Genomic DNA, 27,854 nt, shown 5'->3' on the forward strand with positions numbered 1-27,854 from the left:
CTGCTGCTAGTGCTACTGTTGCTGTTGTTGCTGCTAGTGCTACTGTTGCTGTTGTTGGTGCTGCTGCTGCTGCTGCTAGTGCTACTGTTGCTGTTGTTGGTGCTGCTGCTGTTGCTGCTAGTGCTACTGTTGCTGTTGTTGGTGCTGCTGCTAGTGCTACTGTTGCTGTTGTTGGTGCTGCTGCTCCTGCTGTTGCTGCTAGTGCTACTGTTGCTGTTGTTGGTGCTGCTGCTAGGGCTACTGTTGCTGTTGTTGGTGCTGCTGCTAGTGCTACTGTTGCTGTTGTTGGTGCTGCTGCTCCTGCTGTTGCTGCTAGTGCTACTGTTGCTGTTGTTGGTGCTGCTGCTCCTGCTGTTGCTGTTGTTGCTGCTAGTGCTACTGTTGCTGTTGTTGGTGCTGCTGCTGCTGCTGTTGCTGCTAGTGCTACTGTTGCTGTTGTTGGTGTTGCTGCTAGGGCTACTGTTGCTGTTGTTGGTGCTGCTGCTGTTGCTGCTAGTGCTACTGTTGCTGTTGCTGTTGTTGCTGCTAGTGCTACTGTTGCTGTTGTTGGTGCTGCTGCTGCTGCTGTTGCTGCTAGTGCTACTGTTGCTGTTGTTGGTGTTGCTGCTAGTGCTACTGTTGCTGTTGTTGGTGTTGCTGCTAGTGCTACTGTTGCTGTTGTTGGTGCTGCTGCTGCTGCTGCTAGTGCTACTGTTGCTGTTGTTGGTGCTGCTGCTGCTGCTGCTAGTGCTACTGTTGCTGTTGTTGGTGCTGCTGCTAGTGCTACTGTTGCTGTTGTTGGTGCTGCTGCTGCTGCTGCTAGTGCTACTGTTGCTGTTGTTGGTGTTGCTGCTGTTGCTGTTGTTGCTGCTAGTGCTACTGTTGCTGTTGTTGGTGCTGCTGCTGCTGCTAGTGCTACTGTTGCTGTTGCTGTTGTTGCTGCTAGGGCTACTGTTGCTGTTGTTGGTGCTGCTGCTGCTGCTGTTGCTGCTAGTGCTACTGTTGCTGTTGTTGGTGCTGCTGCTAGTGCTACTGTTGCTGTTGTTGGTGTTGCTGCTGTTGCTGTTGTTGCTGCTAGTGCTACTGTTGCTGCTAGTGCTACTGTTGCTGTTGTTGGTGCTGCTGCTGCTGCTAGTGCTACTGTTGCTGTTGCTGTTGTTGCTGCTAGGGCTACTGTTGCTGTTGTTGGTGCTGCTGCTGTTGCTGCTAGTGCTACTGTTGCTGTTGTTGGTGCTGCTGCTGCTGCTGCTAGTGCTACTGTTGCTGTTGTTGGTGCTGCTGCTGTTGCTGCTAGTGCTACTGTTGCTGTTGTTGGTGCTGCTGCTGCTGCTGCTAGTGCTACTGTTGCTGTTGTTGGTGCTGCTGCTAGGGCTACTGTTGCTGTTGTTGGTGCTGTTGCTGCTGCTGCTAGTGCTACTGTTGCTGTTGTTGGTGCTGCTGCTGTTGCTGCTAGTGCTACTGTTGCTGTTGTTGGTGTTGCTGCTGTTGCTGTTGTTGCTGCTAGTGCTACTGTTGCTGTTGTTGGTGCTGCTGCTGCTGCTAGTGCTACTGTTGCTGTTGTTGCTGCTAGGGCTACTGTTGCTGTTGTTGGTGCTGCTGCTGCTGCTGTTGCTGCTAGTGCTACTGTTGCTGTTGTTGGTGCTGCTGCTAGTGCTACTGTTGCTGTTGTTGGTGTTGCTGCTGTTGTTGGTGTTGCTGCTGTTGCTGTTGTTGCTGCTAGTGCTACTGTTGCTGCTAGTGCTACTGTTGCTGTTGTTGGTGCTGCTGCTGCTGCTAGTGCTACTGTTGCTGTTGCTGTTGTTGCTGCTAGGGCTACTGTTGCTGTTGTTGGTGCTGCTGCTGCTGCTGCTGTTGCTGTTGTTGGTGTTGCTGCTAGGGCTACTGTTGCTGTTGTTGGTGCTGCAGCTGTTGCTGTTGTTGCTGCTAGTGCTACTGTTGCTGTTGTTGGTGCTGCTGCTGCTGCTGTTGCTGCTAGTGCTACTGTTGCTGTTGTTGGTGTTGCTGCTAGTGCTACTGTTGCTGTTGTTGGTGTTGCTGCTAGGGCTACTGTTGCTGTTGTTGGTGTTGCTGCTAGGGCTACTGTTGCTGTTGTTGGTGCTGCTGCTGCTGCTGTTGCTGCTAGTGCTACTGTTGCTGTTGTTGGTGCTGCTGCTGTTGCTGCTAGTGCTACTGTTGCTGTTGTTGGTGTTGCTGCTAGGGCTACTGTTGCTGTTGTTGGTGCTGCTGCTGTTGCTGCTAGTGCTACTGTTGCTGTTGTTGGTGTTGCTGCTAGGGCTACTGTTGCTGTTGTTGGTGCTGCTGCTGCTGCTGTTGCTGCTAGTGCTACTGTTGCTGTTGTTGGTGTTGCTGCTAGGGCTACTGTTGCTGTTGTTGGTGCTGCTGCTGTTGCTGCTAGTGCTACTGTTGCTGTTGCTGTTGTTGCTGCTAGTGCTACTGTTGCTGTTGTTGGTGCTGCTGCTGCTGCTGTTGCTGCTAGTGCTACTGTTGCTGTTGTTGGTGTTGCTGCTAGTGCTACTGTTGCTGTTGTTGGTGTTGCTGCTAGTGCTACTGTTGCTGTTGTTGGTGCTGCTGCTGCTGCTGCTAGTGCTACTGTTGCTGTTGTTGGTGCTGCTGCTGCTGCTGCTAGTGCTACTGTTGCTGTTGTTGGTGCTGCTGCTAGTGCTACTGTTGCTGTTGTTGGTGCTGCTGCTGCTGCTGCTAGTGCTACTGTTGCTGTTGTTGGTGTTGCTGCTGTTGCTGTTGTTGCTGCTAGTGCTACTGTTGCTGTTGTTGGTGCTGCTGCTGCTGCTAGTGCTACTGTTGCTGTTGTTGCTGCTAGGGCTACTGTTGCTGTTGTTGGTGCTGCTGCTGCTGCTGTTGCTGCTAGTGCTACTGTTGCTGTTGTTGGTGCTGCTGCTAGTGCTACTGTTGCTGTTGTTGGTGTTGCTGCTGTTGCTGTTGTTGCTGCTAGTGCTACTGTTGCTGCTAGTGCTACTGTTGCTGTTGTTGGTGCTGCTGCTGCTGCTAGTGCTACTGTTGCTGTTGCTGTTGTTGCTGCTAGGGCTACTGTTGCTGTTGTTGGTGCTGCTGCTGTTGCTGCTAGTGCTACTGTTGCTGTTGTTGGTGCTGCTGCTGCTGCTGCTAGTGCTACTGTTGCTGTTGTTGGTGCTGCTGCTGTTGCTGCTAGTGCTACTGTTGCTGTTGTTGGTGCTGCTGCTGCTGCTGCTAGTGCTACTGTTGCTGTTGTTGGTGCTGCTGCTAGGGCTACTGTTGCTGTTGTTGGTGCTGTTGCTGCTGCTGCTAGTGCTACTGTTGCTGTTGTTGGTGCTGCTGCTGTTGCTGCTAGTGCTACTGTTGCTGTTGTTGGTGTTGCTGCTGTTGCTGTTGTTGCTGCTAGTGCTACTGTTGCTGTTGTTGGTGCTGCTGCTGCTGCTAGTGCTACTGTTGCTGTTGTTGCTGCTAGGGCTACTGTTGCTGTTGTTGGTGCTGCTGCTGCTGCTGTTGCTGCTAGTGCTACTGTTGCTGTTGTTGGTGCTGCTGCTAGTGCTACTGTTGCTGTTGTTGGTGTTGCTGCTGTTGTTGGTGTTGCTGCTGTTGCTGTTGTTGCTGCTAGTGCTACTGTTGCTGCTAGTGCTACTGTTGCTGTTGTTGGTGCTGCTGCTGCTGCTAGTGCTACTGTTGCTGTTGTTGCTGCTAGGGCTACTGTTGCTGTTGTTGGTGCTGCTGCTGCTGCTGCTGTTGCTGTTGTTGGTGTTGCTGCTAGGGCTACTGTTGCTGTTGTTGGTGCTGCAGCTGTTGCTGTTGTTGCTGCTAGTGCTACTGTTGCTGTTGTTGGTGCTGCTGCTGCTGCTGTTGCTGCTAGTGCTACTGTTGCTGTTGTTGGTGTTGCTGCTAGTGCTACTGTTGCTGTTGTTGGTGTTGCTGCTAGGGCTACTGTTGCTGTTGTTGGTGTTGCTGCTAGGGCTACTGTTGCTGTTGTTGGTGCTGCTGCTGCTGCTGTTGCTGCTAGTGCTACTGTTGCTGTTGTTGGTGCTGCTGCTGTTGCTGCTAGTGCTACTGTTGCTGTTGTTGGTGTTGCTGCTAGGGCTACTGTTGCTGTTGTTGGTGCTGCTGCTGTTGCTGCTAGTGCTACTGTTGCTGTTGTTGGTGTTGCTGCTAGGGCTACTGTTGCTGTTGTTGGTGCTGCTGCTGCTGCTGTTGCTGCTAGTGCTACTGTTGCTGGTGCTGCTGCTCCTGCTGTTGCTGCTAGTGCTACTGTTGCTGTTGTTGGTGTTGCTGCTAGGGCTACTGTTGCTGTTGTTGGTGCTGCTGCTGCTGCTGTTGCTGCTAGTGCTACTGTTGCTGTTGTTGGTGCTGCTGCTCCTGCTGTTGCTGCTAGTGCTACTGTTGCTGTCGTTGGTGCTGCTGCTCCTGCTGTTGCTGCTAGTGCTACTGTTGCTGTTGTTGGTGCTGCTGCTCCTGCTGTTGCTGCTAGTGCTACTGTTGCTGTTGCTGCTGCTGCTGCTAGTGCTACTGTTGCTGCTAGTGCTACTGTTGCTGTTGTTGGTGCTGTTGCTGCTAGTGCTACTGTTGCTGTTGGTGGTGGTGTTGCTTACCTATGAGTGACCAAGGAGGGACCGAGGGCTAGCTCTCCATGCCCCCCCCCCCTCCCGCCTCCTACCCGACGCGCAAATTATTCTTCCCTCAACCTGTACGTTTTTTTTTATATTTCCTTTTTGAAGTTGCGGATGGAACTGACCTCCACAACACCTTTCCTCAATGGTGGGTGGTGCAGGTGGTGGTGTTGTGGCACCTTGTTGGTGTGACACCTGTTGGTGTGGCACCTGTTGTGGCACCTGTTGGTGTGGCACCTGTTTGTGTGGCACCTGTTGGTGTGGCACCTGTTGTGGCACCTGTTGGTGTGGCACCTGTTTGTGTGGTACCTGTTGGTGTGACACCTGTTGGTGTGGCACCTGTTGGTGTGGCACCTGTTGGTGTGGCACCTGTTGTTGTGGTACCTGTTGGTGTGGCACCTGTTGTGGCACCTGTTGGTGTGGCACCTGTTGTGGCACCTGTTGTTGTGGTACCTGTTGGTGTGGCACCTGTTGTGGCACCTGTTGTGGCACCTGTTGGTGTGGCACCTGTTGTGGCACCTGTTGTTGTGGTACCTGTTGGTGTGGCACCTGTTGTGGCACCTGTTGGTGTGGCACCTGTTGGTGTGGCCCTGTTGTGGCACCTGTTGGTATGGCACCTGTTGTGACACCTGTTGGTGTGGCACCTGTTGTGGCACCTGTTGGTGTGGCACCTGTTGTGGCACCTGTTGGTGTGGCACCTGTTGTGGCACCTGTTGGTGTGGCACCTGTTTGTGTGGCCCTGTTGTGGCACCTGTTGGTGTGGCACCTGTTGGTGTGGCACCTGTTGTGGCACCTGTTGGTGTGGCACCTGTTGTGGCACCTGTTGGTGTGGCACCTGTTGTGGCACCTGTTGTGGCACCTGTTGGTGTGGTACCTGTTTGTGTGGCCCTGTTGTGGCACCTGTTGTGACACCTGTTGGTGTGGCACCTGTTGTGGCACCTGTTGGTGTGGCACCTGTTGTGGCACCTGTTGTGAACAATATGAGCATCATGGACCTTCTCGTGGTTTTCCATCGTTATGTACTCTCAGCATCCCAACAGTGTCAGCATCCCAACAGTGTCAGCATCCCAACAGTGTCAGCATCCCAACAGTGTCAGCATCCCAACAGTCTCAGCATCCCAACAGTCTCAGCATCCCAACAGCGTCAGCATCCCAACAGTCTCAGCATCCCAACAGTCTCAGCAGCCCAACAGTCTCAGCAGCCCAACAGTCTCAGCAGCCCAACAGTCTCAGCAGCCCAACAGTCTCAGCATCCCAACAGTCTCAGCATCCCAACAGTGTCAGCATCCCAGCAGTCTCAGCATCCCAACAGTCTCAGCATCCCAACAGTCTCAGCATCCCAACAGTCTCAGCATCCCAGCAGTCTCAGCATCCCAACAGTCTCAGCATCCCAACAGTCTCAGCAACCCAACAGTCTCAGCATCCCAACAGTCTCAGCATCCCAGCATCCCAACAGTCTCAGCATCCCAACAGTCTCAGCATCCCAACAGTCTCAGCATCCCAACAGTCTCAGCATCCCAACAGTCTCAGCATCCCAGCAGTCTCAGCATCCCAACAGTCTCAGCATCCCAACAGTCTCAGCAGCCCAACAGTGTCAGCAGCCCAACAGTCTCAGCATCCCATCAGTCTCAGCATCCCAACAGTCTCAGCATCCCAACAGTGTCAGCATCCCAACAGTCTCAGCATCCCAACAGTCTCAGCATCCCAACAGTCTCAGCATCCCAACAGTCTCAGCATCCCATCAGTCTCAGCATCCCAACAGTCTCAGCATCCCAACAGTCTCAGCATCCCAACAGTCTCAGCATCCCAACAGTCTCAGCATCCCAACAGTCTCAGCATCCCATCAGTCACAGCATCCCAACAGTCTCAGCATCCCATCAGTCTCAGCATCCCAACAGTGTCAGCATCCCAACAGTGTCAGCATCCCAACAGTCTCAGCATCCCAACAGTCTCAGCATCCCAACAGTCTCAGCATCCCAACAGTCTCAGCATCCCATCAGTCTCAGCATCCCAACAGTCTCAGCATCCCATCAGTCTCAGCATCCCAACAGTGTCAGCATCCCAACAGTGTCAGCATCCCAACAGTCTCAGCATCCCAACAGTCTCAGCATCCCAACAGTAGCCTGATTTTACAACTAATAATTATAATCTTCTTCTCTCGTATTTTCCTATAACCACAAAACACACTTCCTTTCATCCTCCTCCTCCTTCTCCTTCTCCACCCAATCTTCCGGTGCTTCCATTGTTCTCACAAGCATTTACAACACTGAAATCTGTCGTTGTGTTTGCCATGACTCCCCCACAGGCACTTGTTTCTCCCGCCTCGCCACCTCCCGCCTCGCCACCTCCCGCCTCGCCACCTCCCGCCTCGCCACCTCCCGCCTCACCACCTCCCGCCTCGCCACCTCCCGCCTCGCCACCTCCCGCCTCGCCACCTCCCGCCTCGCCACCTCCCGCCTCGCCACCTCCCGCCTCGCCACCTCCCGCCTCGCCACCTCCCGCCTCGCCACCTCCCGCCTCGCCACGGTAGAACAATTCTTGAAAGGGGAGTATAATAATTCCAGCACTAAAACAGAGGCACACGTAGTCGAGGTAACATCAGCAGCATGTGAGAGTTCGAGAAACATTACAACGAGTGCATGGAACATTAGAACATGTTCCATGCACGCAAACACCGCACAACGCGCGCTCGCGCGCGCACACAGAGGGTCTCGCGGCCGAGCGGACAGTGCTCGGAGTTAGCAGTCCACGACCCCGGGTTTGTTTCAGGCCAAGGTAGAAATAAATGAGCAGAGTTTCTTTCACCTGTTCCCTTTGTTCACCTAGCAGTGAACACACACACTTTAGGCAATCTCAAGAGGAATGTCTCCTGGAGGGACTGCGTGAGAGAGAGGGCGGGCGTCTTATTTTCATTAACAAACAATTGCTTTCGCTTTAACATATAGACTGAACACTTGTGATCAGTCTGTCCACCTGTCACCAACCTCTGTTCACCTGTCACCAACCTCTGTCCACCTGTCACCAACCTCTGTCTACCTGTCAGCAACCTCTGTCCACCTGTCACCAACCTCTGTCCACCTGTCACCAACCTCTGTCCACCTGTCACCAACCTCTGTCCACCTGTCACCAACCTCTGTCCACCTGTCACCAACCTCTGTGCACCTGTCACCAACCTCTGTCCACCTGTCACCAACCTCTGTCTACCTGTCAGCAACCTCTGTGCACCTGTCACCAACCTCTGTGCACCTGTCACCAACCTCTGTCCACCTGTCACCAACCTCTGTCCACCTGTCAGCAACCTCTGTCTACCTGTCACCAACCTCTGTCCACCTGTCACCAACCTCTGTCCACCTGTCACCAACCTCTGTCCACCTGTCACCAACCTCTCTTCACCTGTCACCAACCTCTGTCCACCTGTCACCAACCTCTGTCCACCTGTCAGCAACCTCTGTCTACCTGTCACCAACCTCTGTCCACCTGTCATCAACATTCACACCACTGTCATAAGTTTAACATTCACTACTAGCATGAAGAACATTCCATTTCCTCACTACCGGTATGTTGAACATTCCACTTGTTCACTGCCATATTTTTAACAACCCACTTCCTCATTGTCGGAATATTTGAACCTTCCGCTTGTTCATTATCGGAATAGTGAATATTCTCCTTGGTTCCCTCCAGTATATTAAACATTCCACTTGTTCATTATCGACACGTTGAACATTCCAGTTGTTCATTACCGACACGTTGAACATTCCAGTTGTTCATTACCGACACGTTGAACATTCCAGTTGTTCATTACCGACACGTTGAACATTCCAGTTGTTCACTACCAGTCAGTTTTTGGTCTATTTCATTCCTGGTTTATGAGTAGTGTACAATGTTTCCATACTAATGTGTATATGTCTCTTTAAGGCTCCTTTTAGGAATCTTAAAAGTCTAAAGGATCTTAAGTCTTAATGGTACTTAAATCTTTTAAGGTTCAACAGTTAAGTATCTTTTCCAGACAAATGAATGTCCGCTAAGTATGTTTTTATGTATTAGTCCTGGCTGTATGTATGTAATGTATATATGTATGTATGTATGTATGTATGTATGTATGTATGTATGTATGTATGTATGTATGTATGTATGTATGTATGTATGTATACCCACTTCGCCAGGCATTGGTAAGTGTGCTCTTGCTGTGAGTGTCGCGAGACTGCTGTTTGATGCTGTATCTGTGAGCATCCCCAGTTACTGTGTGGAAGATGGGGGGGGAGGGGCGGGGTCTTGTGTTATAACACCAGTGGGAGGGCACTGGGGTTGGTGGGGGCACTGGGGTTGGGGAGGGCACTGGGGTTGGGGAGGGCACTGGGGTTGGTGGGGGCACTGGGCTTGGTGGGGGCACTGGGCTTGGTGGGGGCACTGGGCTTGGTGGGGGCACTGGGCTTGGTAGGGGCACTGGGCTTGGTGGGGGCACTGGGCTTGGTGGGGGCACTAGGCTTGGTGGGGGCACTGGGGTTAGTGGGGGCACTGGGGTTGGTGGAGTCCTGGGGCGTGTTTGGGCAGGGGGCACTGTAGCAGGTCCTGGGGCACCGGACTGAGTACCGCTACTGGACGCTCCTGGGGGCACTCCCGGAGACCATGGCGTGCACACGCGCGTGCGAGTGTTTAGTATCTGTGCCTGCGGAGGATGGCGCTGTTAACTCTTGGATCCCGTCTTTCTAATCGGTTAATGTAGTTGTCCAGTTGTCTAATCTGTTGACTCCCGACCTATTTTCGTGTGTACGCGCGCGCGCGCGCGTTCTCCTTAGGCGAAACCCACACCCTCCCAAACCATCGATTTAACAGAGAGCAATTATTGACTGTATGACACATATATCATCGAAATAATGTTCGGTGTATAATACGTCATTAGTTTTGTGGTCTCCAAGAGGCGTCTCGTTTTGATGAGACACACACACACACACACACACACACACACACACACAGGCACACACACACACACACACACACACACACACACACACACACACACACAGGCACACACACACGTGTATCAGTGTGTCTGGGAGACCTCAGAAGGCTGCTTCAAACCTCCGCATCGCTCCGAATGAATGATCAATGACAAATCATTGATATATAGAGCCATTGTTATTTCTTTGTGTACTATGATAGCTTCCGCGAGCCTGGGCTCTTTATCTTCTCTGGCTGGATTTATTATCTATTCTCTTATTCACTCACTTACAATTCAGCAGGAACTATTAATTATCATTACGCCAGAAGCGGATTATTATTAAACGATAACTTTAACCAGAAGAACATAATTCAGTTTACAAACTAGTCAACTGGTGATAAAAAAAGTGAATTACTCATTAATCGTATTTAAACGATATTTCTCCATCAGACAAGGGCATATTTTTATAGTTTTGTCTCAAGAGCACGTGGGGGTCGTGGTGGGGGTCGTGGTGGGGGTCGTGGTGGGGGTCGTGGAGGTCGTGGTGGGGGTCGTGGAGGTCGTGGTGAGAGGTCGTGGTGGGGGGTCGTGGTGGGGGGACGTGGTGGGGGGTCGTGGTGGGGGAATCGTGGTGGGGGTGTCGTGGTGGGGTTCGTGGTGGGGGGGGTCGTGGTGGGGGTCGTGGTGAGAGGTCGTGGTGGGGGGTCGTGGTGGGGGGTCGTGGGGGGGTCGTAGTGGGGGGTCGTGGTGGGGGTCGTAGTGGGGGGTCGTGGTGGGGGGTCGTGGTGGGGATCGTGGTGGAGGTCGTGGTGGGGGGTCGTGGAGGAGGTCGTGGTGGGGGTCGTGGTGGGGGGTCGTGGTGGGGGGGTCGTGGTGGGGGGGTCGTGGTGGGGGGGTCGTGGTGGGGGGTCGTGGTGGGGGGGTCGTGGTGGGGGGGGTCGTGGTGGGGGGGTCGTGGTGGGGGGTCGTGGTGGGAGGGGTCGTGGTGGGGGGTCGTGGTGGGGGGGTCGTGGTGGGGGTCGTGGTGGGGGTGGCTGAGCCCAATAGACTCTCGAGTCGTCTTGAGCAATGTATCTAATATGTTTCTCTGGTGATGGGCTGTATTTGTTATTTTTGCATCGGAAGAAGACGATAAATAATCAATGCCCGAGTGAAGGGTAAGTGAACTCTAACCATAGATGGTGCCTAGGTGTTGGCTCCTCCCCATCCTCTCCCTCCTGTACACCCCCGCCCCTTCCCTCCCCACACTCCCCCATCCCTCCCCACACTCCCCCATCCCTCCCCACACCCCCAATCCTTGGATTGTTTGCGAACTCTACACTGCTACTAAGCCTCCCATCCTACGAGCCCTTACTAATCCCTACAATCCCCAAAATACCGCTACCAGCCCCAGCAAACCTAAGCGGCCCCTACCAACCCCTACGAGTCCCTGGAAGCCTCTACCAGCCCCTACCAGTCCCTGTAAGCCCCTGCAAGAATTACTAGCCCCTTCTAGACCTTGCCAGCTACTACCAACCACTACTCAGAAGCTATTTACATATATTCTCGGCACTGCTCTATGATAAATTGTTATTACATTCTTTACATATGAAAAGTTACCTTTTAGTATGTTAATTATTTTGTTAGTATACTACGCCGCGCCTCTAAACCAGGGGAACGCAATTACAATTGCAAATTACCACTGTCAATCAGAACAAGGAGCTGGGACCCAATCATCGACCGCTACTTCATATCCCTCGGTGTGGGCGACTCTCGCCCTTAGGAAGTTACACATTAGAGCTGATTTTAGTCTGGGTGGCAAGTCATCGGTCGTGATCTACTGACGCGGGACGTAAGCCTCACAATCCCCCTTGACTCGTCACGTTGATATCGATGAGATTAATTGATGAAGATGATTTACATGAGATATGATGAAGGTGCGGGGCCACACGTGTGTGTGTGTGTGGTTCCCCCCCCCCCCCCCCCTTGGCTTGTATGGCCCTCCCGTGCGTCTGGGAGTATGTCCATGCTGTGTCACGTCACGAGTGTATGCTTTCCTGAGGAAGGTTATACTACCAGCCCTTGTGTATAGTGGATCTGCCAGCGCAACTCTGACTGGAATACATCAAGGAGTTGCGGAAATAGCTGGACACTCTCTCCTGTACACATTAAACTCCTGAGTTTGGACGTTTTGACAGCGTGGTGTAGGTGGCCGCGGGCGCCGCGAGACAGTCTGATAGTTCCTCTCTTATCATTCAGTGGGGGGAGGAAAGTACACTTTGTACATGTACACGAAGGCCGCGAGATGCACAACTGGGATTTAGAGTTACCGTGCGCCATCCGGTCATGGTGATGCAATCTGGAGAATTCCCTTACGGAGTCGTAGAGACAAATTGACCGACGTTGGTTCATTCTGTGTCGCAGTATGGGGGAGACAGGCTTATGAATCATTGCTATGGGGAGGCTGGGGGTGAGGTGGGGGACTGGTGAGGTGGGAGAGAGGGGGGTGAGGTAAAGATGGGGGTGGGGTGAGGTAGGTGGGGAGGGGTGAAGTAGAGGTAGGGAATGACAGGGGGGGGCGGTTGATGTGGGGGGAGGGGGTATTGTAGAGGTGGGGGAGGGAATGGATTACGAGAGGGGGGGGGTGAAGGGAGGGTGGCAGGAAGGATGAGAACAAATTATCAATTATTCCAGCAAATTAATATTTTGTTATTTCTTTGTAATGTTAATGCCCATTTTTGGAGTTTTCCTACAGCCACAAGATCCTCAGCCGAGACATATGCCTCATCACACACCTGACCTGCTGTACTCATCTGAACTCCTCTTTCTATGATTTACACACCTGAACACATTCACCTCTTCACGTGTGTTTACTTATGCGCTCACCAGCGACTTATCTACTACAAGTACTTTCAGACATCACTCTCTCTCGTAGGCCACTGTTGAGTACACCGCCTCCATAGTCATGTGTAGAGTACACTACTTCCATAGTCATGTGTAGAGTACACCGCCTCCATAGTCATGTGTAGAGTACACTACCTCCATAGTCATGTGTAGAGTACACCGCCTCCATAGTCATGTGTAGAGTACACTACCTCCATAGTCATGTGTAGAGTACACTACCTCCATAGTCATGTGTAGAGTACACCACCTCCATAGTCACGTGTAGAGTACACCACCTCCATAGTCACGTGTAGAGTACACCACCTCCATAGTCATGTGTAGAGTACACCACCTCCATAGTCACGTGTAGAGTACACCACCTCCATAGTCACGTGTAGAGTACAGCACCTCCAGAGTCAGGTGTACAGTACAACTCCTATAGAGTTAGGTGTAACGTATAGCGCCTTCAGTCATTACCACCAGAGTCAGGTGTATAGTTCATTACCTCCAGATTCAGGTGTATAGTACCTTCCTGCAGAGTCAGAGGTATAGTTCATTACCTCCAGTCATTTATATATTAATTATCTCCAGATTCATGTGTATTGTTCATTACATCCAGAGTCAGGTGTATATTTCGTTACCTTCAAAGCCAGGTGTATATTTCATTACCTCGTGAGTCATGTGTGTGTGTGTATATTTCATACCCTTCAGAGTCAGGTGTATAGTTCATTACTTCCAGAGTCAGAGGTGGATAACAGGACTTCCAGAAGCAGCCAGTCCTGGCCCAGAGCAGCAGAGACTAACACACACACACACACACACACACACACACACACACACACACACACACACACACACACACACACACACACACACACACACACACACACACACACACACGGCCCACGGAGACCCCCGTTGATAACCTCCTCCCCAACCCTTGACAAAATCAGATGAACGATGTTGACATTTGGCGTTAAATACCCCCATTACCGGATATTAACGATAAGGTCAGGGGTGGGGGATAATAATATAACACTTGCTAAGCGTAGGGTAGGGAAGGGGAGGGTGTTACAACGAACATGTTCGTTCCTTCCTCAGTGAAATGCGGCATTAACAAGCGTAGGTCTTGCGCGCGACGATGCGCCATCTCTATGAGTCTTAAGTTTCTCAACGCCTTGGATCAGCGTGAGGAGGAGCAGGAGGAGGAGGAGGAGCAGGAGGAGGAGGAGAAGTGTGGTTTATGGGACTTGTATGTTTGGTGTGTATTATGAGCAGTGGGAGGTGTGTGTGTGTGTGGGGGGGGGGGTCCGGTGGAGTGCTGAGAGCTCAGATTTGGACAGTATTCTCGCTACTATCCTGCATGGCTGCCTGATTGTGATTACTCTGGCCCCTGGCCGCTGTAACGAGAGCCTTGCATCTTGCACGGTTCCAGTTCTATCCCCAGCGAGATCCAGGATATATATTATATATATATATATATATATATATATATATATATATATATATATATATATATATATATATATATATATATATACATATATATATGTTTCATTGAATATGACCGCATATTCTGTATTTATTATTTTCTGGTTTAGGGCTTCTATCCCTCTAACTATTTTCTTAGCATCAGGGCTTAATTGTATAAATTGTATAAATAAGTGTAATACACTCTATAGTAAATCACTTCTTTTCTTCACCTTAATAGTACGAAAATGAGTTTTGGAGAACTCCTATTTCAACTAAGCCCTGATGCTAAGAAAATAGTTAGAGGGATAGAAGCCCTAAACCAGAAAAAAATAAATACAGAATATGCGGTCATATTCAATGAAACATGTTTGAAAGAAAACCTGCTGCCAGTATACACCAATATATCTATATCTATATATATATATATATATATATATATATATATATATATATATATATATATATATATATATATATATATCTATATATATATATATATATATATATATATATATATATATATATATATATATATATATATATATATATATATATAACACAAATATCTTCAATTTAAATTTCCTTCTTTATTATGCACCCCATACCCATCCCGTGGGCGGTGGTGTAAAGGGTTACAGAGGCACATAATCGGTTCAGGAACTGAAACTCTAGTTCGTTTAGCTAAGCAAATAACAATCTTTTGGCGTTAGTTACAAAATTATTAATGTTATATATACATGTACACATACTCATGCATACATGTACATATACATACGTATACATATATACATCTTATACATACATATACATATATACACCTGGGGCTGTATATATACGTCATATATACAGCCCCAGACACATCTTCACTCCAGGGCTCCTGACACCTTCACTCCAGGGGCCCCAAACACACCTTCATTCCAGGGCCCCAGACACACCTTCACTCCAGGGCTCATGACACCTTCACTCCAGGGCCCCAGACACACCTTCACTCCAGGGCTCATGACACCTTCACTCCAGGGCCCCAGACACACCTTCACTCCAGGGCCCCAGACACACCTTCACTCCAGGGCCCCAGACACACCTTCACTCCAGGGCCCCAGACACACCTTCACTCCAGGGCCCCAGACACACCTTCACTCCAGGGCTCCTGACACACCTTCACTCCAGGGCTCCTGACACACCTTCACTCCAGGGCTCCAGACACACCTTCACTCCAGGGCTCCAGACACACCTTCACTCCAGGGCTCCAGACACACCTTCACTCCAGGGCTCCTGACACACCTTCACTCCAGGGCTCCAGACACACCTTCACTCCAGGGCTCCAGACACACCTTCACTCCAGGGCTCCAGACACACCTTCACTCCAGGGCTCATGACACACCTTCACTCCAGGGCTCCAGACACACCTTCACTACAGGGCCCCAGACACACCTTCACTCCAGGGCCCCAGACACACCTTCACTCCAGGGCCCCAGACACACCTTCACTCCAGGGCTCATGACACACCTTCACTCCAGGGCTCATGACACACCTTCACTCCAGGGCCCCAGACATACCTTCACTCCAGGGCCCCAGACACACCTTCACTGCAGGGCTCATGACACACCTTCACTCCAGGGCCCCAGACACACCTTCACTCCAGGGCTCATGACACACCTTCACTCCAGGGCCCCAGACACACCTTCACTCCAGGGCCCCAGACACACCTTCACTCCAGGGCCCCAGACACACCTTCACTCCAGGGCCCCAGACACACCTTCACTCCAGGGCCCCAGACACACCTTCACTCCAGGGCCCCAGACACACCTTCACTCCAGGGCTCCAGACACACCTTCACTCCAGGGCTCCAGACACACCTTCACTCCAGGGCCCCAGACACACCTTCACTCCAGGGCCCCAGACACACCTTCACTCCAGGGCTCCTGACACACCTTCACTCCAGGGCCCCAGACACACCTTCACTCCAGGGCCCCAGACACACCTTCACTCCAGGGCCCCGGACACACCTTCACTCCAGGGCCCCAGACACACCTTCACTCCAGGGCCCCAGACACACCTTCACTCCAGGGCCCCAGACACACCTTCACTCCAGGGCCCCAGACACACCTTCACTCCAGGGCTCTTGACACACCTTCACTCCAGGGCCCCAGACACACCTTCACTCCAGGGCTCCTGACACACCATCACTCCAGGGCTCCTGACCAGAGTTCATCTGGGCTTTGTCGAAATATTTCTGCGCAAATTGATTCGCCACGTGAGAGAGTAACAGTCATATTGGTCATTACTCTCAGTGTATTGATCTACAGTGTGAGCAGCGGTGCAGGAGTATACACTGCCAAACCACCCGACTATACACGGCCGGGTCAAACAATGGGTATCAATATGTATAACAAACCACACATGAGTACTTTGTATGTTGATGACGTCAGCTGCGCGGCCACATTACGGGTCGCCGTCCGCATGTGGAAGTATTTTTTTAATGAATACTAAATTCAATTAATTTAAGTTATTTACTGTGTTATTTATTAACGACGCGTGTCGGTTAACAAGGTAGTTTATATGAGGGGGTGTGGTGGAGGGGGGTGGAGGGGGGTGATGGGGGGTGGTGGTGGGTGGTGATGGGTGGTGGAGGGTGGTGGTGGAGGGTGGTAGTGTGTGGTGATGGGTGGTGAAGGGTGGTGGGTGGTGAAGGGTGGTGGTGGATAATGGTGGGTAGTGGTGATGGGTAGTGGAGGATGGTGATGGGTAAAGGAGGGTGGTGGTGTGTGGTGGAGGGTGGTGGAGGGTGGGGTGTGGTGATGGGTGGTGGAGGTGTGGTGATGGGTGGTGGAGGGTGGAAGTGTGTGGTGGAGGGTGGAGGTGTGTGGTGGAGGGTGGAGGTGTGTGGTGGAGGAGGGTGGAAGTGTGTGGTGGAGGGTGGAGGTGTGTGGTGGAGGATGGGGTGTGGTGGTGGGTGGTGGAGGGTGGTGGAGGGTGGGGTGTGGTGATGGGTGGTGGTGGAGGGTGGGGTGTGGTGATGGGTGGTGGTGGGTGGTGGAGGGTGGGGTGTGGTGATGGGTGGTGGAGGGTGGAGGTGGGTGGTGGAGGGTGGAGGTGTGTGGTGGAGGGTGGGGGGTGGTGGTGGGTGGTGGAGGGTGGGGTGTGGTGATGGGTGGTGGTGTGTGGTGGAGGGTGGTGGAGGGAGGGCGGGTACTTACCTAATAGTGACCCTGGGGGAGTGAGATCTGGCTCATGCCTCCCCCTACTTCCCTTAGTGCACCTGATGCATTAGAACTTAACTATTCTGACATTCTTTGTCGAATCTGTCATTAACGTTGTCAACGGAGGTGGCTTCTACAACTTCTTCTCAGTACATTCTGGGTACGAGTCTTACTTTCTTAGAATTAGAATCTTATTTTTTCCTTACATTACTTCGGCTCATTTGCGTTTCCAGCTTCCACTTGTATCCTCTTGTCCTATCTTCTCTGATTTTGAAAACGCTATCCTTGCCCACCTTATCTATTCCCCCCTCATTATCTTCTATGTTGTGATCATATCCCCTCTGTTCTATTTATTTTCTAGGATTATGAGATTTTATTCCACTAGTCTATTCTCGTAGCTCAACCCTCTTATCTCTGGCACCAGTTTTATTGAAAACCTTTCTGCTTTCTCAATTTTGGCTTTGTTCTTTACGCGGTGTTGGTCTGGTGGTGATGGGTGGTAGTGTTGGTATGGTGGTGTGTGGTGCTGGCGTCGTGATGTGTAGTGATAGGTCGGTAATGGATGGTGTCTGGTGTTGTGGGTGGTGATGGTGTGGCGATGAGTGGTGATTGTGGTGGTGGGTTGTGGTGTGAGTGTTACGACCCTGGGTTCTCCAGTGGAAACCAGAGGTCAAAATTGAGCTATTAAACTTCCTAAGTAGTACAGTTGGCGCATTTCGAATGGAAATTGTTTGTATCTTCCCTGCCAGACGTAAGACTATTATTGTTTCTCAAAGAGCATTTAAAGACTGAGCTGGGGGTTGATTATTAAATAATAACATAGGCACCAACTTTGCTTACTAATACTTTCTAATCACTCATAAAGTAACAATACGTTGCATAGGGGAAGATCTTTAATGTGCTTAGCTGCACGATCAATTAGGCTCCTTCCGGCACCACGACATGAGGGAGGCCAGGTGGTCGCGAGGAGCTCGCTCTTCTCTTGGCTGGTGGCGTGAGGTTAAGACCTACTCTGTGGCTGTATCCCTACTCTCCTTCCTTCTCCTCTTACTTATTTCCCTTACCTGAAGTTCCTGTACCCTTAAGTTAAGTATTATATGGTGTAAGTGTGCCTACTCTGGTAGTAACGATTGGGGAGACCTGGGGATAGTATTTTGCCAGTGTTTGGGTACCCCTAAGTGTTGTGTTTTGTATTAGGGTCCCACGTGGTTTCACTACCCTAAGCTGCATCCAGCTTCAGTGCTTATCCAGTAGTACTTTACCCTAGCTTGTTATTAGTGTAAACCTTGTATCCTGCCTACGTGGACCAAGGCTTTTAACGTAAGATAGTGTGGTAAAGTTATTATTATTATTGTTATTGGTGTGAGTGTATATGGGGGGTTGTTAAGGGGTTAATAAATAAGTACATGAATTACAGAGTATCTCTTCTTCCAAGGTGGGAGCGCAGTGATCAACCCTTAGACTAACATATATGGTCTTGTAGCAAGTTATTACTACTGTGGATAGTTTATTTTGGGGGCCGGGCCTTTTAGCTCTCCCATATTTGATACTCCTGTCTTCTAACTACCTATACCCCTTAATAGTACCAGTACCCCATAGAAGCCCCACTCATATCATTTGTAACAGTGATGATGATGGTAGTGGTGCTGAGTGGTGGTGGTGGTGGTGGTGGTGGTGATGGTAGTAGTAGTGTTGGGTGGGGGATGGTGCCTGCTCAACAGTGACTACAGAACATGCTATAATTTAACTAATCTGAGTTTCGAATTCGTGGTTGAATTTAGCCTTACAATTGTGGATGGAGGTGGCTTCCTTGACTACCTTTTCTTTCACTGCATTCCTCTTGTTGTCAACCCGTTCAGGGAACGCGTATTTCCTTGTTTAACTCATTTGCGTTTCCCGTTTCCAACTTGTGTCCTGTTGTCCTACTTCGTCTTAATTTTAAGAGACTATCCTTGTCGACCTTGTGTGTTCCCCTCAGTATCTTGAAGGTTGCAATCTATCACCTGTCTTCTCTCCTCAAAGGCTGTGAGATGTGTTTCTAGTTTCGTAGCTCGGATCTTTTTATTTGGGCACTAAACTTGCTGCAAATTTCGCAATTTTTATCATTTTTGGTTTTGTATTTCACAATGTACGGATTCCAGGCTGGTGCTGCACATTCCGAAATTGGTCTAATATAGGCTGTGAAGATTGCCTTGAAAGAATCCTTATTTAAATTTTTAAATGACGTTTTAATGTTTGTCAGCTTGCCATGCGCTGCCATGTTATCTTGTTTGGTGTACCTATGGGGTTACTGCAGGAATTATATTCACTCCCAGATCTGTTTATATATTGTATCAGATTCCTCCAGCTGCCTTACCATTGTGGAAGATACCTAATGATATCTACTTTCTCCCTTTTTCCATCTTCATTACTTTATACTTGCTCGAGTTTAATTCTAGCAGCCACTATTTGTCTGCCCACTACTGGAGTTTGTCATAATCCTCTTGAAACTTTCTGCAGTCCTCGAGTTTTACATTCTTCATTAGCTTGGCGTCGTCTGCAAGCATTGACATGTATGAGCTCAGTCCCTCGGGTTGGCTATTAAAATGCCTGGAATACCCAGATTCAGTCCCTCCAGCGCCCGAAGTAAAGGCTCCAGCACTGGTGCAAGTCCTCCCAACCTTCACAACCTCTCCATCTTTAAGTAATAGCTGTAATTGTATATTACCAGAGTAATATAGTGCTTTCGGCACCCAGGACCCGGAGCGAGGTCTTGTGAAGGCGGCTACACTGGGACAGTAAGCCACACCGTGGACGAAGGCTCCACTAGCCAGCTATCACATGGACGATCTGGCGTGCAATTTACTCTGGGATGACTTACGGTGTCGCGTAATTAATGCAGAGCATCATAAATACCCTTCCATTCACGCACGGGGAAGAGGGTAGGCGTGATACCCCCACCCCCCTACAGCGCCTCGACCTTGTGCCCCTGTGACGCTAAACAGAGCGGTGTGCGAGGCAGCAGCAAGCGCGGGTTTTCAAGCTTTACACGCTGTTTAATAGACACAAGGCAATAATAATGGGTAAGGACTGCCCTGGCACACTTCAGTAAGGCCGCACACCGCATCCACAAGTGGCGCACGACAAGACTCGTGTATTAGCGGCGTGTCAGCCAGCCGCCGACTGTACAAGTGTGCTCCCTACACAAGGTCAAATATTATCATGTAACTTATATTTCCTTACTTTTTTTTAAAGATGTTCGTCATGCCTCGCAATATCTGGAAGTCTAATTGTAAATCGCTTGTTGAAGTTAAAACACGATGCAATGCGTATCTAATTAATCTTAATTAAATTATAGAATATCAATAACATTTATACCAGTAGAGGAATGTGTTGGAGATGAATGGTGTTGTGATTGACGGCACTGTACGGCCTGCACTGCAGCTGCCCTGTGTGCCCAAGCGTTAAGATGGAACTGCTAGGACCCGTCTGTTTCTGAGACTTATTAACGACCTGAGGGACTAAGTAGGATCCGACAGGACATTGTTTTGGGGAGACTACAAAGATGCTGAAACGACTTTTAGAGCACGCGAACATTAGATCCTCCAGGAACCTGGAGAAGAAGGTCCTCCAGGAACCTGGAGAAGAAGGTCCTCCAGGAACCTGGAGAAGAAGGTCCTCCAGGAACCTGGAGAAGAAGGTCCTCCAGGAACCTGGAGAAGAAGGTCCTCCAGGAACCTGGAGAAGAAGGTCCTCCAGGAACCTGGAGAAGAAGGTCCTCCAGGAACCTGGAGAAGAAGATCCTCCAGGAACCTGGAGAAGAAGGTCCTCCAGGAACCTGGAGAAGAAGATCCTCCAGGAACCTGGAGAAGAAGATCCTCCAGGAACCTGGAGAAGAAGATCCTCCAGGAACCTGGAGAAGAAGATCCTCCAGGAACCTGGAGAAGAAGATCCTCCAGGAACCTGGAGAAGAAGATCCTCCAGGAACCTGGAGAAGAAGGTCCTCCAGGGACCTGGAGAAGAAGGTCCTCCAGGAACCTGGAGAAGAAGGTCCTCCAGGAACCTGGAGAAGAAGATCCTCCAGGAACCTGGAGAAGAAGGCCCTCCAGGAACCTGGAGAAGAAGGTCCTCCAGGAACCTGGAGAAGAAGGTCCTCCAGGAACCTGGAGAAGAAGGTCCTCCAGGAACCTGGAGAAGAAGGTCCTCCAGGAACCTGGAGAAGAAGATCCTCCAGGAACCTGGAGAAGAAGGCCCTCCAGGAACCTGGAGAAGAAGGCCCTCCAGGAACCTGGAGAAGAAGGTCTTCAGGCCGACGTATCTGAGGCCAGGACAAGAAAGTACTGCCTCAGTAAGTATTCGACATCACAAAAAAGAGTGAAACGTGTGTGAGAATAGCGTGTCATCATCCCTTTGGGTGTACTTGTACCTCAATAAACTTATTTCAATTTGAAAAACAGTGAATTTAGAAAAGTTCAAGTTTACAGCTACAATAGTGATCCCAAGATTAATACCAAGACCACTACACACTGCTACACAGTTCTCTACCACTACACAGTTCTCTCTTACCAGTTCACAGTTTTCTCTCACCACCACACAGTCGTCTCTCACCACTACACAGTTGTCTCTCACCACTACACAGTTGTCTCTCACCACCACACAGTTGTCTCTCACCACCACACAGTCGTCTCTCACCACCACACAGTCGTCTCTCACCACCACACAGTTGTCTCTCACCAGCACACAGTCGTCTCTCACCAGCACACAGTCGTCTCTCACCAGCACACAGTCGTCTCTCACCACTACACAGTCGTCTCTCACCACCACACAGTCGTCTCTCACCACCACACAGTTGTCTCTCACCAGCACACAGTCGTCTCTCACCAGCACACAGTCGTCTCTCACCACCACACAGTCGTCTCTCACCAGCACACAGTCGTCTCTCACCACCACACAGTCGTCTCTCACCAGCACACAGTCGTCTCTCACCAGCACACAGTCGTCTCTCACCACTACACAGTCGTCTCTCACCAGCACACAGTTGTCTCTCACCAGCACACAGTCGTCTCTCACCACCACACAGTCGTCTCTCACCACCACACAGTCGTCTCTCACCACTACACAGTCGTCTCTCACCACTACACAGTCGTCTCTCACCACCACAGAGTTGTCTCTCACCACCACACAGTCGTCTCTCACCAGCACACAGTCGTCTCTCACCACCACAGAGTCGTCTCTCACCACTACACAGTCGTCTCTCACCACCACACAGTCGTCTCTCACCACCACACAGTCGTCTCTCACCACCACACAGTCGTCTCTCACCACCACACAGTCGTCTCTCACCACCACACAGTCGTCTCTCACCATCACACAGTCGTCTCTCACCACCACACAGTCGTCTCTCACCACCACACAGTCGTCTCTCACCACCACACAGTCGTCTCTCACCACCACACAGTCGTCTCTCACCACCACACAGTCGTCTCACCAGCACACAGTTGTCTCTCACCACCACACAGTCGTCTCACCAGCACACAGTCGTCTCTCACCACCACACAGTCGTCTCACCAGCACACAGTTGTCTCTCACCACCACACAGTCGTCTCTCACCACTACACAGTCGTCTCTCACCACCACACAGTCGTCTCTCACCACCACACAGTCGTCTCTCACCACCACACAGTCGTCTCTCACCACCACACAGTCGTCTCTCACCACCACACAGTCGTCTCACCAGCACCGTTCTCATCATGCGCCACAATGTACACAATAACCTAACCACAAACGCACAAACCCAGACAACCCGCCTACCCTAACCCTCCGGTGCATAGAAAACGAGCATTTATCGTGAATCCGCTACTTTTCATGGTACCTTGTAATTTGTACGTTGGGGGACCACAACGTTCAAAATGAGCAGTATTAGTTGAGAGGCCGAATTGGCCACATGGTCGCTGGTACGACCACCACTTACACGTATTATGGAAGGACTAGATTCTCAGTAGGTGGAGGAGGAGACGGGGAAGATGGGGGGGGGGGTTAAGATCTTCATCTAAGTGGCTCAACATCTAATTAAGATGTGGTAATTAGTGCCATGTTAGTATATTCTGCGTAAGTAATCTCTTGATCACAGCCAATATGGACGAGACCTCCTGGAGGCTCATATCTTGTGTGTCACTTCCCTAGATTTTACTCTCACAAATATGGAAATCATTCTGAGTGGTTGCAAGGATCAGGTTGGGTTACCGTTACCTGTGGCAGGTGGCTGCAGGTGACGGATCTCCCAATCCTGAGCACTCCAGTTGCAAACTCTGTGAGCAGGAACTACGGCATGATCTCCCGCACTACATCACTGAATGCCCAGTTATTAGACCTTTCAGACCAGTTGGCATGAGGTACCTGGAGCTTTGCAATTACTTTATTCACTCTCGTATTCTTGAAGATATCCTCATATTGCACCCAAAATTTGCCAGTGCAGGCTACTAAACACATGGCCCTGTATGACTAACCATCCTGCGAGATGGGGACTTGTATTACCACTGCTGCCTTATTCAATCTTGTGTTGTTGATATCCTCAAAATGCATCCGGAGTCTGCCAGTGCAGACTACTTATCACATGTCTCTGTATGACTAACCATCCTGTGTGATGGGGATTTTTTAGCATCACGTAGTTAGATTTTTTGACACACTGTACTCCACTTCATATAGTCTAGGGTAGCTGCACTAATGCAGATGTACCTCATGTATTAATAAAAAAAAAATCTTTATTGAGAGATATGGTCATACTGCAGCCAGTGTGTGCCAGTGATGACTATTAGTCACACGGCCCCTGTGTGACTAACCTTCCTGTGTGACGGCGGTGTTTAGCGTCACGGAGGAAGTTCTTGACGCACTCTCTGCCCTTCATATAGTCAAGGGCAGCTGTACAAATGTAAAGGTACTTAAATGTGATGATAAACCTCCAGAGGTTTATTGGCCTTTTACCCAACACGAACTTAATGTGCTTGAACAGTTTATCATAATGCAGTGACAGCTCACAACATTAATATACACGAAAGCCTCATACCACCGGGGACGCTAAACACACAGTAGCAAGGTAGTGGCGTCCTCAGACCGTGACAATGGTTGAATCCTAACTGGGAGGAGCAGTCCACTTGACTCCGGCAGTGTCGTCACGCAGGGACCTCGGGACGGAAACTGACGTTGGGCTACAGACATGTCAGCCTGAAGACCTGTCAGTCAGCCTGGAGGACCTGTCAGTCAGCCTGGAGGACCTGTCAGTCAGCCTGGAGGACCTGTCAGTCAGGCTGGAGGACCTGTCAGTCAGCCTGGAGGACCTGTCAGTCAGGCTGGAGGACCTGTCAGTCAGCCTGGAGGACCTGTCAGTCAGGCTGGAGGACCTGTCAGTCAGGCTGGAGGACCTGTCAGTCAGCCTGGAGGACCTGTCAGTCAGGCTGGAGGACCTGTCAGTCAGCCTGGAGGACCTGTCAGTCAGCCTGGAGGACCTGTCAGTCAGGCTGGAGGACCTGTCAGTCAGCCTGGAGGACCTGTCAGTCAGCCTGGAGGACCTGTCAGTCAGCCTGGAGGACCTGTCAGTCAGGTTGGAGGACCTGTCAGTCAGGCTGGAGGACCTGTCAGTCAGCCTGGAGGACCTGTCAGTCAGGCTGGAGGACCTGTCAGTCAGCCTGGAGGACCTGTCAGTCAGCCTGGAGGACCTGTCAGTCAGCCTGGAGGACCTGTCAGTCAGGCTGGAGGACCTGTCAGTCAGCCTGGAGGACCTGTCAGTCAGGCTGGAGGACCTGTCAGTCAACCTGGAGGACCTGTCAGTCAGCCTGTAGGACCTGTCAGTCAGCCTGGAGGACCTGTCAGTCAGCCTGGAGGACCTATCAGTCTGCCTGGAGGACCTGTCAGTCAGGCTGGAGGACCTGTCAGTCAGCCTGGAGGACCTATCAGTCAGCCTGGAGGATCTGTCAGTCTGCCTGGAGGACCTGTCAGTCTGCCTGGAGGACCTGTCAGTCTGCCTGGAGGACCTGTCAGTCTGCCTGGAGGACCTATCAGTCAGCCTGGAGGACCTGTCAGTCAGGCTGGAGGACCTGTCAGTCAGCTTGGAGGATCTGTCAGTCTGCCTGGAGGACCTGTCAGTCTGCCTGGAGGACCTGTCAGTCTGCCTGGAGGACCTGTCAGTCAGGCTGGAGGACCTGTCAGTCAGGCTGGAGGACCTGTCAGTCAGCCTGGAGGACCTGTCAGTCAGCCTGGAGGACCTGTCAGTCTGCCTGGAGGACCTGTCAGTCTGCCTGGAGGACCTATCAGTCAGCCTGGAGGACCTGTCAGTCAGCCTGGAGGACCTGTCAGTCAGGCTGGAGGACCTGTCAGTCAGCCTGGAGGATCTGTCAGTCTGCCTGGAGGACCTGTCAGTCTGCCTGGAGGACCTGTCAGTCTGCCTGGAGGACCTGTCAGTCAGGCTGGAGGACCTGTCAGTCAGGCTGGAGGACCTGTCAGTCAGCCTGGAGGACCTATCAGTCAGCCTGGAGGACCTATCAGTCAGCCTGGAGGACCTGTCAGTCAGCCTGGAGGACCTGTCAGTCAGCCTGGAGGACCTGTCAGTCAGCCTGGAGGACCTGTCAGTCAGCCTGGAGGACCTGTCAGTCAGCCTGGAGGACCTGTCAGTCAGCCTGGAGGACCTGTCAGTCAGCCTGGAGGACCTGTCAGTCAGCCTGGAGGACCTGTCAGTCAGCCTGGAGGACCTGTCAGTCAGCCTGGAGGGCCTGTCAGTCAGCCTGGAGGACCTGTCAGTCAGCCTGGAGGACCTGTCAGTCAGCCTGGAGGACCTGTCAGTCAGCCTGGAGGACCTGTCAGTCAGCCTGGAGGACCTGTCAGTCAGCCTGGAGGACCTGTCAGTCAGTCTGGAGGACCTATCAGTCAGCCTGGAGGACCTGTCAGTCAGCCTGGAGGACCTGTCAGTCAGGCTGGAGGACCTGTCAGTCAGCCTGGAGGACCTGTCAGTCAGCCTGGAGGACCTGTCAGTCAGCCTGGAGGACCTGTCAGTCAGCCTGGAGGACCTGTCAGTCAGCCTGGAGGACCTGTCAGTCAGCCTGGAGGACCTGTCAGTCAGGCTGGAGGACCTGTCTGACACCCGGGGGGTGGTGTTGGTGGGGAGGAGGGGGGTGGTGTTGGTGGGGAGGAGGGGAGGGTGTTGGTGGGGAGGAGGGGAGGGTGTTGGTGGGGAGGAGGGGGGGGGTGTTGGTGGGGAGGAGGGGGGTGTTGGTGGGGAGGAGGGAGGGGTGTTGGTGGGGAGGAGGGGGGGGTGTTGGTGGGGAGGAGGGGGGGGGGTGTTGGTGGGGAGGAGGAGGGGGGGTGTTGGTGGGGAGGAGGGGGGATGTTGGTGGGGAGGAGGGGGGTGGTGTTGGTGGGGAGGAGGGGGGTGGTGTTGGTGGGGAGGAGGGGGGTGGTGTTGGTGGGGAGGAGGGGGGTGGTGTTGGTGGGGAGGAGGGGGGGGTGTTGGTGGGGAGGAGGGGGGGGGGTGTTGGTGGGGAGGAGGGGGGGGGGTGTTGGTGGGGAGGAGGAGGGGGGGTGTTGGTGGGGAGGAGGGGGGATGTTGGTGGGGAGGAGGGGGGTGGTGTTGGTGGGGAGGAGGGAGGTGGTGTTGGTGGGGAGGAGGGGGGTGGTGTTGGTGGGGAGGAGGGGGGGGGTGTTGGTGGGGAGGAGGGGGGGGGGGTGTTGGTGGGGAGGAGGGGGGGGTGTTGGTGGGGAGGAGGGGGGTGTTGGTGGGGAGGAGGGAGGGGTGTTGGTGGGGAGGAGGAGGGGGTGGTGTGGGTGGGGAGGAGGGGGTGGTGTGGGTGGGGAGGAGGGGTGGTGTTGGTGGGGAGGAGGGGTGGTGATGGTGGGGAGAAGGGGTGGTGTTGGTACTCACCTAATTGTACTCACCTAATTGTGCTTGCGGGGGTTGAGCTTTGGCTCTTTGGTCCCGCCTCTCAACTGTCAATCAACTGGTGTACAGATTCCTGAGCCTCCTCCTGGTGGGGAGGAGGGGTGGTGTTGGTGGGGAGGAGGGGGTGATGTACATGCATCTATGGTGGTATATTTACTCAGGATGAACACGTTTCTAAAGCAATATATTCACTTACCGGATGAGTGATGCTGCCCAATAAAATTGCCTTTGGGGCAAAATACAAAAAAAAAAAAAAAATAAATAAATAAATAAATAAATAAGCTCCCGAAAGCAGGCGTGAGTGTTCCATAGAGTTAATTTCCCGAGGACTGCTATTACCTGAGCAAGGATCAGGTTGGGTTACCGTTACCTGTGGCAGGTGGCTGCAGGTGACGGATCTCCCAATCCTGAGCACTCCAGTTGCAAACTCTGTGAGCAGGAACTACGGCATGATCTCCCGCACTACATCACTGAATGCCCAGTTATTAGACCTTTCAGACCAGTTGGCATGAGGTACCTGGAGCTTTGCAATTACTTTATTCACTCTCGTATTCTTGAAGATATCCTCACAGTATACCCAAAATTTGCCAGTGCAGGCTATTAAACACATGGCCCTGTATGACTAACCATCCTGTGTGATGGGGATTTTTTAGCATCACCTAGTTAGCTTTTTTTTTTTTTGACACACTGTACTCCACTTCATATAGTCTAGGGTAGCTGCACTAATGCAGATGTACCTAATATGTTAATAAAAAAAAATACCTGAGTAACAGAACCGCCTTAGTCCTTTTCAAGGGGGTAAAAAGTAAACTCTGTGCACCCTTTGAGTTGGGTACACCCCAGGGTGGAGTGCTAAGTCCCACACTGTTCAATGTTCTGATGCACAAATTAACAATTGATATTCC

General features: G+C 51.5%; 4 protein-coding genes across 4 annotated transcripts in view; 3 read left to right on the forward strand and 1 right to left on the reverse strand.

The window, feature by feature from the left end:
• Positions 1-5,584, reverse strand: part of LOC138369108 (uncharacterized) — a 16,251-nt gene extending 10,667 nt beyond the window's left edge. Inside the window, exon 1 of the mRNA XM_069332044.1 lies at positions 5,538-5,584. Within this exon, the coding sequence (XP_069188145.1) occupies positions 5,538-5,584 (47 nt within the window). The remainder of the gene's footprint in view (positions 1-5,537) is intronic.
• Positions 5,585-5,588: 4 nt separating this feature from the next.
• Positions 5,589-6,698, forward strand: LOC138369109 (uncharacterized). Its single transcript, XM_069332045.1, has one exon. It carries the CDS (start codon positions 5,589-5,591, stop codon positions 6,696-6,698), a length of 1,110 nt encoding a protein of 369 aa, XP_069188146.1.
• Positions 6,699-7,225: 527 nt separating this feature from the next.
• Positions 7,226-8,167, forward strand: LOC123762770 (keratin-associated protein 10-9-like). The gene is made up of 2 exons (XM_069332046.1): positions 7,226-7,346; positions 7,536-8,167. Exons 1-2 carry the CDS (start codon positions 7,226-7,228, stop codon positions 8,165-8,167), a joined length of 753 nt encoding a protein of 250 aa, XP_069188147.1.
• A 12,422-nt stretch (positions 8,168-20,589) lies between these two features.
• Positions 20,590-26,151, forward strand: LOC123762771 (collagen alpha-1(I) chain-like). Its single transcript, XM_045749530.2, has 2 exons — positions 20,590-21,372; positions 24,265-26,151. The coding sequence occupies exons 1-2, from the start codon at positions 20,590-20,592 to the stop codon at positions 26,149-26,151; spliced, it is 2,670 nt and encodes an 889-aa protein (XP_045605486.2).
• The last annotated feature ends 1,703 nt before the right edge of the window (positions 26,152-27,854 follow it).

This window comes from Procambarus clarkii, chromosome 27, assembly GCF_040958095.1.
Source record: "Procambarus clarkii isolate CNS0578487 chromosome 27, FALCON_Pclarkii_2.0, whole genome shotgun sequence".
Classification (NCBI taxonomy): domain Eukaryota; kingdom Metazoa; phylum Arthropoda; class Malacostraca; order Decapoda; family Cambaridae; genus Procambarus; species Procambarus clarkii.

Coding starts and splice junctions, on each gene's coding strand:
- LOC138369109 (XM_069332045.1), top strand. CDS start 5,589: ATGTACTCTCAGCATCCCAACAGTGTCAGCATCCCAACAGTGTCAGCA.
- LOC123762770 (XM_069332046.1), top strand. CDS start 7,226: ATGTTCCATGCACGCAAACACCGCACAACGCGCGCTCGCGCGCGCACA. Junction 7,347..7,535: donor CGGGTTTGTTTCAGGCCAAG/GTAGAAATAAAT, acceptor ACTTGTGATCAG/TCTGTCCACCTGTCACCAAC.
- LOC123762771 (XM_045749530.2), top strand. CDS start 20,590: ATGCTGAAACGACTTTTAGAGCACGCGAACATTAGATCCTCCAGGAAC. Junction 21,373..24,264: donor GACAAGAAAGTACTGCCTCA/GTAAGTATTCGA, acceptor CCTGTCAGTCAG/CCTGGAGGACCTGTCAGTCA.